Source organism: Ochotona curzoniae, unplaced genomic scaffold (assembly GCF_017591425.1).
Source record: "Ochotona curzoniae isolate NIBS_2020 unplaced genomic scaffold, NIBS_Ocur_1.0 scaffold_3223, whole genome shotgun sequence".
Classification (NCBI taxonomy): Eukaryota; Metazoa; Chordata; class Mammalia; order Lagomorpha; family Ochotonidae; genus Ochotona; species Ochotona curzoniae.
The window spans coordinates 13,056,610-13,070,037 of NW_024467108.1; the positions used below are offsets into that span (position 1 = coordinate 13,056,610).

The 13,428-nt window shown below is 35.9% G+C and overlaps 1 protein-coding gene across 1 annotated transcript in view; it reads right to left on the reverse strand.

The window, feature by feature from the left end:
- The window catches only part of DLG2 (discs large MAGUK scaffold protein 2), a 1,763,217-nt gene that overhangs the window by 1,738,532 nt on the left and 11,257 nt on the right, over positions 1 to 13,428 (reverse strand). Inside the window, exon 3 of the mRNA XM_040964332.1 lies at positions 2,295 to 2,426. Within this exon, the coding sequence (XP_040820266.1) occupies positions 2,295 to 2,334 (40 nt within the window). The 5' untranslated portion in view covers positions 2,335 to 2,426. The remainder of the gene's footprint in view (positions 1 to 2,294; positions 2,427 to 13,428) is intronic.

Here is a 13,428-nt window from a genome sequence, read left to right on the forward strand (position 1 = left end):
ATCCTCAAACATGATCCTACCTAAAACACAGTATTCTTTTTTAGCATTTCATAAAAAAAGACCACCAATGGAGAACAACATTCACTGGTAAAGTAATGCTTTTCTTCTGTACAACCAGGATTTCGTTTCCTAGCACATTCTACAATGATAGCAATTTATTTTATTATCTATTTTTGTCCTTCTTTCTGCAGTATAATTCCTTTGCATTTTCTGCAGTGGGTTGGGATTTATATAATAAACTCTCTCAATGTACTATGTTAAAACAATGGGTGAAATCACTATCCTTCTCTACATGAAACCAAAAAAAGGACAAGAAAACTGAGGCAGAAAAATGGTTCAAATAGAAATCAGATTTTAAAGCAGAAGCAATGTCTTATTAATCAATGTCTCCCTAACTAAACTTTTATAAATATACAAATCTTCTTCAGCATGTTAAAGGCTCTCTTCCGTGTCCTTAAAGAAAATACAGTGATTTCTTGCTCTCTCCTTCTCTCTGTAAATCTGCCTTTCCAATAAAAGATAAATCTTAGAAAAAATTACACACTGACAGAATTTAAACATTCAATAATAAATTAATGATCGGTATTTAGCTATGCACAAAGAAATCAACAGAAAATTATCTTTGTTACATAATGTTGCTTCATATTTTGCACTCTGGTTTATCCCAAAATGAATTTTGAAGATCAGCTAAAGCAAATCTATCCATTCAAAGCCGGATGGTGGAATTACTTACATAACAGCTTTTTACGGATTATTGCTGTCTTTCATTTTATTAGAGACATTCAAACATCATAGATTTTAAGCCAAGATATTTACTATTCACTTAAAATAATGGCAAAATGTAATTATTTGTCACTCATTTGTCTTTCTATTCTCTAGGTAATATAATTATGTTAACAAATTATTATGTTATCAAAATAAAGACTTATCTAAATCATCTGAAATTGCTCTTCCTAAATCACGTTCTCAGAAATCTCAGGTTCTTAAAAGACATGACCACTCTTAACCTAAAACATCACACAAATCTACTCAGACATACTTGATTTTAATTAATGGTCTTTAGTAATTACCAACTAGATGACACCATTAGTCTACGGCCATACCACCCTGAGTGCGCCCGATCTCATCTGATGACACCATTAGTTTTTAAATGAGAAATTTGTGATTTTGAAATGCCTTCTTAAGTGCTATTTTCTGATGACAGAGTTGCTTTAAATAAACTCTTTGATTCTGTATTTATAGCTGTTTTTATTTAATGCCAGCTGATCACATTTATTTTTTCCATTAATCCTTGTTAGCCTCAATGGGATATTTTAAATAAGCACACAATAATAATCATATAGTACTTTTATTTCCATTTGTATTCAAATACTTATTTTCAGATGTTCATTTAGTGATTTTTAAAATTATATTCAAACTGTAAAGCTAGTTTTTAGTCTATAAAAATATTGATATTTTAATTATATATTAATATTGAATTTTACCAAGATATTTATTACAATACAGATAAAATATTTTTAAATAAGCCTTATATATTTCTAATTTTAGATTCTTGTCATTAACTGTTAAGCCTGAAAAAGCCTTGAAAATACCTAGTAAACTCAGTTATTTCTTTATAATATATTGTATACAGTAAGTTTTAATTATTTAATAAGTTGTTTTTGTTGGGGGAAAATGTTTTTATCTTAACATATGGAAAAATGAGTTAAAAGCTACCTTTTGCATAATTGCAGAATATTTATGCATAACTACATAAAAATCGTATCTTTCATTTTCTTCACAATCATTAGTAAGGAAGGGAATACGCATAAGGTAAAACATTATGTGATTTGAGTCACTAAATTGATAAGGATCTCAAAATGTTAAATTTTCAATAAACTTTTCAGTTCTGACATTAAACTTTCCATAGGAAATTAAGGAAAATGAAACAATGCTTGTTTTGTTTATTTTAAGGTAGAAAGCTGATTCTGATTATAAGCTGTGATTTTTGTGTTAGACACAAAAGGCAATTTATTTCCCTAGCATATTTGTCTCCAATGTTTTACAGTAAACTACTCAGGCTTTTTTTTTTTTTCTGTGAAAAATTTTTCCTCCTATAAAATCAGGAATTCATCTCTTTTTTGTATTTTGTAACAAATCTTTTCTAAGTTATTCTTAAATAAGAAAGGGAAAGCAAAATAAACAAAAATCTTCCTTTCCATTACCAAGGGAAATAATTCCAGTTTGAAATTTGGTTAACACCAGTTTCTTTGACCGCATTTAAACCATTTAGCTCACTCCAACTGAACACTTACCTAGCAAAGCCTGGAATAAGCTGCTCTTAAAGATACTCATCACCTTTTTAACAGCATTTTTCAACAGCTGCTCCTCTGGTTTTCTTAACTTTTTGCAGTATTCATCCAATAATGATAAAGCTCGGTCAGTATCTGAAAAACAATTTAAAAATGCTGCGTTAGAGTCTTAGAGAAGTAGTAAGCTAACATTATTCTATGTCTGTATTCCTAATTTCATGACACATATGATAAAATAGTTATGAACTGCATAAACTATCATGTGAAGTTGGTAATTACACTCTACACCTGATTTCAATAACCTACTTTATTTCCATAGTTGTGGCTCCTGAAAGAATCTTCAGTTCTAAAGTAAAATACAAAGCCAGCCTACTGAGGTTCACATACTAAGTATAATATTGTCCAATCTTTAAAAAAAAATAAAGCTGATGATTTCTTACAAAACAACATCCAAATTTGTTAACATGGCCTTTGAGACCTCCCTCCCCAGATCAATTTACAACCTATAGTTTCAACCTTATTTTCCTCTATGCCATGCCCTCCAAACACACATATTGTGCCCAGTTCAGACTTGATTGCACACATACACACAAAAAGTTTCTCTACGTTTCTCTCACTTCTGTATTTACCTTTGTTCTTCCTGCTTCACATACTGGAACATCCTCCAAGCCATTATCTTCCCGTATAATGACTGCGCCACATTGAAAGGGGTTTGTTGTCAGCTAGATCTGGTAATTAAACCTACTTACCAGAACTCAGCCTTTTACAAATTATTTCACATCTCTGAGCTTCAATTCTCACGGGTGTTAGAATTAAGTAAACCAACATATGCACAATGCCCAGCACATGGGACAGGCATTTGGCACAGTGGTTAGTTGGTCATGCTCCCAACCCATATCAGAACGCCTGAATTTCAGTCTTAGCTCTGTGTGTTACTCAGGTTTTCTGTTAATATAAAACCTGAGAGGCAGCGGGTGATGACGCTTGCACTTGGGACCCTCCCACTCACAGGGGAGACCCTGATTGCATACAATTGGGATTTGAGAAATGAACCAGCTGATAGAAGTTTGCTCTCTCACCAGTTGATGGAATCTCTCTTTCTCTCTCTCGCCCCTTAAAATAAATTCAAAAATGTACAATAAATTTATGTATACATCAACTGAAAATCTACCTTCTCTTAAGATCTAACCTAAATGCTCTCTTCCATAAAGCCATCTCTGCTCATTCAAATTAATCACTATCTCTCTTCTGAATTAGTTTGGCCTTATAAATATCAAAGGCATCATTTTCTTCAAGGTTCATTTAATTCCTTTTTTTAAGATTTATTTATTTCCACTGGAAAGGGAAATACACATGAGGAAAATATTTCATCTGATGATTTACTCCCCAAGTGGTTGCAATCACTGCAGATGAGCTGATCCAAAGTCAGGAGCCAGGAACATCTTCCAGGTCTCCCATGCAGATGCAGGGTGCCACGGCTCTGGGCCATCCGTGACTGCTTTCCCAGGTCACAGAGAGCTGGATGGGAAGCAGAGCCTCTGGGACATGAACCAGTGCCCATATGGGATCCTAGTGCGTGCATGAAAATCGAGGACATTGACCACTAGACTACTGCACTGGGCCCATTTATCTATTTGAAAGAAAGATAAAACTACAGAGAGAAAAGAGGAGAAAGAGAGATCTTCTGATGACTCACTTTCCAAATGACTGTAATGATTACAGCTGCACCAGATAGAACTCAGGAACCAGGAGCTTCACCTGGGTCTCCTATGTGGCTAATAGTAACCTGAGCTCTTGGGCCATCTTACACTGCTTTCCCAGAGCTAGACAAGAAGTGAGGCAGTAGAAACTAGACCCTGTGCCCAAATGGTATGTTGCCATAGCAGGAAGAGGCATAACTCAGAATGCCACAACAGTAACATTATTCACATACTTCCTATATTGTGACTTTTTAAACAGGTATCTTCATCCCTCATAAGACAAAATCCTTGAGAAAATCAACTTTAAGGTTTTTATATAAACTTTTTATTTGCATGCAGTATGTGACAACAGTCTTTGAATTATAAAAGTCCTCTTCCCCTCTCAGATCTACCACTTGAAAACATACATACACCAATTATAATAATAGCTCATTAAGCACTTTATTGTATATTTCCTTTCTCCTTTCAATTCTCTTCCCTGCAGCCATTCTCTGCTGACAGTATTTCATGTTTCTTCTTTTTTTAAAGATTTATTTTATTTGAGAATCCAAATCACAAAAAAAGAGGGAGAAATACAGATCTTTCATCTGTTGGTACTCTCTCCCCACAAGGCCACAATTACTGAAGCCAGGAGCCAGGATTTTCATCCAGGTCTACCGCATGGATGCAGGGGTGCAGGGACTTGGGCTGTGCTCCTCTGCTTTCTCAGATGCATTAGCAAGCAGGCAGATAGGAATCAAAATAGTTGAAACTTAAACTGGCACCCATATGGGATACTAGCACCACAGGCAGCAGCTTAACCAGCTTGCCATGACACTGTTCCACTACGTATTTCATGAAAAATACAGACAACTTTCACAAGCTCCTAACATAATATCTATTACTTTATATGTAACTTCGCCAAATACTCTTTTTTCCTTCAAATACTGTGAAAAAAGTGTGCCACTAGCAAAGACAACTCAACTATTTGAGCACTAGATTCTATCCTATTTAACCTACAAAAGGACATTGGTCCATCACCAAGTGTTTTCCATTAAATAATTCCCAGCAGGAGAAAAACAAACTGAAATGGAGTGATTTTTTAAATGTTCCTGATTGAGGAAGCAGGTGGGTGAAAGTTAGGGAGAAAAAACAAAAAGTGAATAAAACGTTCCTGATTTTTCAGTCCTCTCTAAACATACCTCATTCCAATTTCCCTTTCAAACTCCTTGAAACATTTATTGTCTACACACCCTTCTTGCAATTGTTTAATTTCCCCTTTGATTTCCTTTATAACCCATTGTTCATTTTGCAGCATATTATTCAGTCTCCAGGTATTTGTATGTCTTCTGGGATATTCTGAGTTACTGGTCTCTAGTTTCACTTCATAATGGTCTGAGAAGATGTGTGGTATAATTCCAGTTCTTTTAAATTTGCTGAGGCTTGTTTGTGGCCAACCCCAGAGAAAGTTTCATGTACTGGTGAAAAAAATGGTGTATTCTCAGTGTACTGGATGAAAGGGTCAGTAGGTATCAATTAAGTTCTTTTGCTCTAGTGCCTGGGTGAGCTCTGCTATTTCCTTGTTGAGTTTCTGTCCTAACATTCTGTTCTTTTATGTTAATGGGGTATTAAGGACCCCTACTATTATTGTATTGGAGTCTATTTCTCCCTTTAAATCCATTAGTATTTGTTTCACACAGTCAGGTGTCCTGGCATTTGCTGTGTATATATTATTGTGATCTCTTCTTGCTGGATTGAACCTTTGATCACTATGTGGTATTCTTTCTCATCTCTTTTAATGTCTTTCATGTCAAAGTCTACATTATCTAAGAATGCTACGCCAGCTTGCTTTGCCTTTCCATTAGCCTGGAATATCTTTTTCCACCCTTTCACTTTCAGTTTCTGCCTATCTTTGTTGGTGAGATGTGTTTCCTACTAGCAACAGATAAAGGGGTTTTGTTTTTTGATCCAGGCTGCTAAACTGACATTTGATTGATGAGTTTAAGCTATTTACATTCAGGATTAATATGGACAGGTAGTAACTTGGTCCTGTCATTTTAGTAATGGGTTATTCATTTGATTTAGTCTTCTGCTGTCTTTTTATTGGGACATTATCCAGGTTTGCCTTTGGTTTTGGTACATGCTGTTCCTTTTCTCTGTCAAGAGAACATCTTTAAGCACTATTTGTAGAGAAGCTCTGGAAGAAGCAAATTGTGCGAGAATTTTATTTCACTTTCAATGACAAAGGAAACTTTTCTGAATACTTTATTCTGGATTGAAAAATTTTTCCCTTAATATCTGGAATGTCACTCCAATCTCTTCTGGCCTATACTCTGAAAGATCAGCTGAGTCTGATTGGGGCTCCTTTAAATGATAATTGAATTTTTCACATGCATATTTAAGGATCGTTTCTTTATGTTCAACTGAAGAGAGCTTGAGTATCATGTGTCATGACGATGGTCACTTTTGGTCAATCCTATTGGGGGAATTCTGTGCCCTTCCTGTATGTTGTTTCCCAATTCTTTCTTCGTGTTAGGGAAGTTTCCATTCATTGAATACATCTTTTAAACCCACCTTCTCTTTTTGTACCTTCTGGAACGCCCATGACTCTTCTATTTGGCCTTTTAATAGTCTCTTAATTCTTGACTAGTTTTTTGGCCTGAGTCAGATTCATTTCCAGCTTTTTGATTGTTTCCTCATCGTGGCAAAAAATATATTCCGAGATTCTTTTTTCTGCCTCACTCATTCTATTACTGAGGCTTTCCAATGAATTTTTAATTTGTTCCTTGCATTCTTAATTTCTAATATATCAGCTTTCATTTGATTCATTGCTGCCATTTCCTGTATAACCTGTTCCTTAAATTCCCTGAACTCCTGTATGGGCTTCTTGTGGTTGATAAGAAGCTTTATAACAAGTTTTTAAAATTTTTTATCCCCCATTTCCTCAATGTCTTCCAAAGTTAACTCTGATGTTGACAAAGGGTTTTGCTCCTTCGCATGGGAGACATCAGTAAAATACATTGTGCCTCTGTCTCTCCTTTTGCTATTAGTCATTGTATTCTGGTTAGCAGATTTTTCTCCTTAGGGCTGGTTTCTAAGCTGTTGTGCTCACTGGTCTACAGGTCAACTTTATTTGTTGTGTTTCATGTATGGTTCTTCATTTGCAATCACTTGTGCCACTCCCTCCAGCAAGTTTCAGGCTCCAGGGCTTTTGTGCTAGGCTTCTACCATGGTCTCTGTACCCCAGATCCTGACTCACCATTCTCTAGCCTCTGTGTTCAGTGTTGTGGCTGCAACCTTGCCTGCACAGCCTTTCTCCCACTCCCAGGTCAAACAATGCCTGGGATTAGGGAGACATCAGCTGTCCTAAATCACTGCGTGCTGGTCATGCCAGAACCTGCTGGCCTTTAGGTCTGAGCTCCACCCAGACCTATATTGGTTGGGACCTGTAGGATGCTACGTTGGTACTGATTTCCCTGCGGGACCAATGCAATAAGCTGAACCAGAATTGATTTTGCTCTGGGCTTAGCAAAATCCCTCCAGTCTTCCAGCCTTTGCCACAGCACACAAAATGATGCCTGATGTGGCGCTGATGGGGTTCTGGGTCTGCTGGCTGCTAGGTCTGGGGCCTACCCAGACCTATTTGGTGGGAACCCATAGAATGCTAATTCAGTACTGATTTCCCATTGGACCAATGCAATACACTGAGCCAGAATTGATTTTGCTCCAGGCTTAGCAAATACACAGCTCATTGCAGCCTTTGCCACAGTACACAAAATGGTGTTCCATGTGGCACTGAAGGATTTAGACCATGAAACCCACTCTGTTCCTACACCACCACTTGGGGTCTGCCACTCCAACTCTGCTCATGATCAGATCAAACAAATCAGTAGGATTGGCAGTTCTTTGTCTTGGTTCACCTCCTGGTGAACTCCCATTACCACCAGATCATCGGTAGAGCTCTGATTACCGAACACTGACAGCTGACTGCCACTGGGGTAGGTGGTCATTGCAACACTGCTCCATTGTCTCTGCTGCTTTCCCATGCTTGTGGGTCTCCAGGTGCCCTTTTGCTACAGGTATGTCCATTCCTATTTCCTGAAACCTGTCTTGGCTTCACCCTGGCTAATTAATCTCCACCAGTTTAAACCTGTCCTCACCCTATACCACCATCTTGCCAACTGTGCCCATGTAACATTGCAATTGATAAATGAGTAGTTCAAACTTAAATGTTAGTTCATATTTTTTGTTATATTTCTGAATAAGATGCACATACACAACAGAACACCTTAGTATTGGGGCTGGCATTGTAATGCAAGGGTTTAATCTGCCAACGGCAACATTGACATCTAGTATAAGCAGCTGTTCAAGTCCTATCTGCTTTAACTTGCAACCTAGCTCCATGCCAAGGCACCTGGGAAAGCAACAAAGGACAGTCCAAATACATGAGACCCTGTACCAACATGGAAGAACTGGATGGAGTTATAGACTCTTGAATTCTGTCTGTCCCAGCTTTGGCTATTGCAGTCACTTGGGGAGTAATCAGTGCATGGAAGATCTCTTTCTCTTCCTGTCCCTTTCTCTCTCTAATTTGGCTTCTAAAATAATAAAACCAATCTCTAAACAAGATAAAAACCCCTTTCTTGCTAATTATGTGATGTGTTTTTTTTTTTGCTAAATTTGTCATTTTAAATAGAAAAGATTTCCTCAATTTCTGGGCAAATCAAATGTAACAGCCATAGATGTTTTAACTCACACTTGCATTTTGGCATTTTCAGCTTTTTTTTTAAGATTTAGTTATTTTTATTTCTATGGAGAGAAGAAATGGAGAGAAAGATCTTCCATCTGTCTGTTCACTACCCAAATGGCTGCAAAAGCCTGAGCTGAGTCAATCTGAAGCCAGGAGCTTATTCTGGATCTCCCACATGGGTCTCTCATCTGGGTGTAGGGTCCCAAAGCTTTGGACCACGATATCCTGCTTTCCCAATGCCACAAACAGGGAGCTGGAAAAGAAGTAAAGCAGCTAGGACATGGACTGACACCTACATGAATCCAAGCACTTGCAAGGTGAGGATTCAGCCATTAAGCCATCACACAAGGCCCCATTTTGACATTTTCTGTATAACTTTCTCATCAATGAAATAATAACTCAAGCCTCAATTTGCAGCACTTACAATTTATGAAGCATAAATATTCTCACTATAACCAATATCAAGCAACATGTCACTCTGAGTGAACCCAGAAAGACACAAACAGCAACATGCCTCTTTACAACTTTTCCATTGTTCAGATAAAATAGATCTAAATAACCTCAGGAGTAGAGATAGTATCTGAATGAGAAATTTTGAAGTGGAAAATTAGGAATCAAGTTGCCAATCTTGATTACTTTTACTTTGATATAATTTAAGTTTAACATATAATTTCAAGTGGTTGTGCTCAAGAATCAGCTTGCAAATTAGCTAAAACCTTGAGAGGCTCTTGTAAACTGGGATTTGTCCCCTCCAGCGTACCACTGAACCTAAGAGAGCATTCCTTCTATGTTTATCTCCTATATCATAATGTCCCCTCTTGAACCACATTCACTGGTTTCCCTCATGTCTCAGTAAGGCGTAATTATTTGAAGAAAACTGCTGCTTCTCTAATTAAAAAAAAAAAAAAAAAAGAAGAGGGAGTTATAGTCTTTATCCCTGATTCAGAGTTGCTAAAAATATTATAAGGTAAAAAACAAAAGTACACTTTCAACATTAAAGTTTTACACAATGTACTAGCATATGTTCATGCCACTATCTTTGCTAATATCTTATTTTATATTTGGGGAAAATTCCCAGCACATTCATATTCCTTTTTATATCTCTAACCTTAGTAGTAAAAAAGTACTAACTTCGTAATGTCTTCCTCTGTGTATTGTTACCTTGAAAGAAGTGAGAACCCAATTAGGCAATGGTGACTTACTGACCCTACTTTCTAACTCATTCTTGTCCACCACCTACTAAAGTAGTCAAAAATGCCATACTTCTACTGTATCTCAATAATTATGCATGGCATTTGAAAAAGTTTGTGGAAAATTTAATCAAAAGTGAATTCTGCTAAAAAAATTAAATCATGCATATTTTCATACTACCCATGTCCATGAACTTTTTTTTAAGACGTATTTTTTTGGGGGAGGCAGATTTACAGTTTTTCAAGTGGTCAAAGCTTTGCTGATCCAAAGCTAGGAGCTTCTGGGTCTCCTGTGCGGTGCAGGGTCCCAAGGCTTTGATCCATCCTCAACTGCTTTCCTAGGCAATAGCACGGAGAAGGATGTTGAAAGTGGGGCAGAAGGGACACAGCCAGCACTCCTATGTGCAAGCAGAAGATAGAGCCACTGAGGAGCCCTCTCCATAAACATTTTTTAAAAGATTTATTTTATTTTTATTGGAAGGTCAGACATACAGAGAGGAGGAGAAACACAGGAAGATCTTCCGTCCCTTGATTCACTCCCTACTCGGCTGCAACAGCTGGAGCTGAGGCAATCCGAAGCCAGGAGCCAGGAGCCTCTTCCAAGTCTCCCATGCAGGTGCAGAGTCCCAAGGTTTTGGGCCATCCTGGACTGCCTTCCCAGGAGACAAGCAGGAGGGAGCTGGATGGGAAGCAGGGCCACTGGGATCGGATTAGAACCAGTGCTCATATGGGATCCCAAGAGTGCAACGTGAGGGCTTTAGCCACTAGGCTACTACACTAGGCTCCTCTATGAACTTTTTAAAGACAGCTAGTATATATCTTTGGACTCATCTCCAGTATCTAAGGCTTTAATATTCCTTCATTTGTTAACATTTTTGCATTTTTGACTTAGTAAATGTAAGACACCTTTTTTCTTTTTCTTTTTTTTTTGTTTCTTTGTTGCTGTTGTTGTTCTTTAGTTTTAACTCCAAAGCCATTTTTTTTAACTTCTGCAGCATTTTTGGCAGGTATTTAAGTTTATTCTTGTCATGATAGAGGATATATCTAAAATATATTAATAACATTCCATGGTCACATCCAAAATATAATTTGCTAACTAATGGGACTTTCAATTAGTCAATATTTATTGAGTAACTACTTTAAGAAGGTACTGTGCTGATTCAAAGCAGTCATGTATTCTCTAAACCAGCAGAGCTTATGACAACTGTCACCTCTGTATGAGAAAATACGACACACAAAACAAAATGTAACATAAGAAAAAACAAATGGTCAAACATGACCAAGTCTTAGACAACTTAGGCTTCCCACACCAGCATCTAGTACTAGAATTGTGACTGTTCTTTTACGGCTTTTTTTTTTTTTTTTGATTACCAATAATCACCAGTAGGCAATTCCTTTATGCCCTTTGACCTTCAATTTTAATCATTATTTCTGACTAATGAAACTCTGGATTTGAGCATAGTATAAAGCTAAACAATGCAAAAATAATAAGTCAGGCAAGTAAGACAAATGAAAAGGATTTTGTTCAAGAATAAATTGGAATTTCTGAAATAAGTATCCAAGCAAATTAGGAACAATATTTTAATTGATATTCAAACATTATGTGCAAGCATGGAACTTTTCACTTGAATTGCTCACATATTTGGCTACATTCTATTATTTTCTTCATTAATGGAAATTACCTTCACATAACTCCTGAATTGACATAAAGAATGACTCTAAACCTGAGGACAGGCACAGGTGTAACAGAAAAGGGATGGGGGATCATTTTATAAAATAAGAAACATTTGCACAAAACATGAACCGAAAGGATATATTGAATGTTATGTAACTGGGATTGCAATCATGTGTGTACTAATTAAAGTTCAATTCTATTGTATTTGGTTTAAGAATAGCACTCCTGAAATTTACAAATAAGTTCAGAGGGGTAATTTAAACCTGTGAATAGCAATGGTGCTAATAAATGAACTTTCAGGAGGAAGAAAAGAAAAGCACATAAATTAATTTGCTGTGAATAAAACAAAATAAAATAAAGAACATAGAATGGTACTGTTAGGAAAATTAAGAGCAAAGTATAAACAAGAAAAACATGAACTTAACATATAATAAGTCATGGAAAGCAAAGCACTTAGAATAATGAAATTCTTCTACTTAACACTTGACAGTTCAGAAATCACTTTTATGTGTCTTATTTCATTCTCACCTCCAAGAAGTTATGTTATTGGCCTTTTAAAATTAAACTGAAAACCACAATAGCTTCACCAAGATCACAGAGCTATTAACAGATCTGGAGTTTAATTCTAATGCTTTTGGTCCCAAATATAGAGGTCTCCACGATACCTCTCAACTCTCCAGAAATAAAGTTCAGCAAATTTCTATGCAAAAGAAAACTCAAATTTGACCATGAGTCATAAGTTATATAACTGAAACTTGCACTTTAAGGCTAAACGCTGAATCACTAATTTTGACATGAATTTATTAAAATACCAATTGTATACAAAACATAAAATTGCCCTACTTTTATAAGACTTGCATATAGAAAAGATGAGTTATTTATTAATCAAATATTTCTTGAGCATCTTACCATGTTCTAGATAGTACTGAACAAGATAATACTAAACAAAATCTCTAGAGATTTTAATTTGAAAGTAAGAATATCAAAGTGAAAATTTAGAACAGTATGTAGTGATGCTACCTTAAGTCACCAAGCACAATGATGATGTTTATGCCATACACACTAGTTTAACAAGTCTGGTCTCATATCCAAGGACAAATAACAAGCCATGGAAGATCTTCAAATGAAAGGGATTGTAACCATCTTTTGGTTTTAGAAAGATCACTTTAATCATAATGTATTATAGATCAATTAAAATAAAATTAGGCATTCTTTTCAATCATCTTAATAAATATATTTAGAATTGAACAGTCAAAATGTTATTACTTATTAGTCACTATGACCAGAAAATAATTTTATTAAAAAGTATGTATTCATGCTTAAATCTTACTGCTCATATTATTACTTCTATTTGTTTCATAAATCAATGATAATCAAAATAAAACAGTAAAATATTGAATATCAAACAACTATTTCGATTGGTTCTTTTATGACTTTAATATTAAATCTATAATTCAAGCTGATAAAATGGTTATTTCAACACTAATGATTTTAGTTAGCATGTACTGAACAATGTTAAATAATCTGCACACCTTCGCTTATTTAATCCTCATAGAAATTATCAAAAATACTAGTATATACATTGATCAAGTGAGAAAATTCTAGACTAAGGCAAATAAAAAAACTTTCTCAAGAATGCACAAGCAGCTAGGAATCAAACTTTGGACTATCTGGAACACAAGCCTTCTTTAGTCCAACTTAACTGGGAAATTATAGTGATTTTTTTTCTGTAATTGTCCCTAGCAATTAATTACAGTTTACCCCCTCTCCTCCAAAAGCACTTAAACAAAAAACGACAATTGATCAAAATAGTTCCCCTGGTGAAGCAAAAGATAATGACACA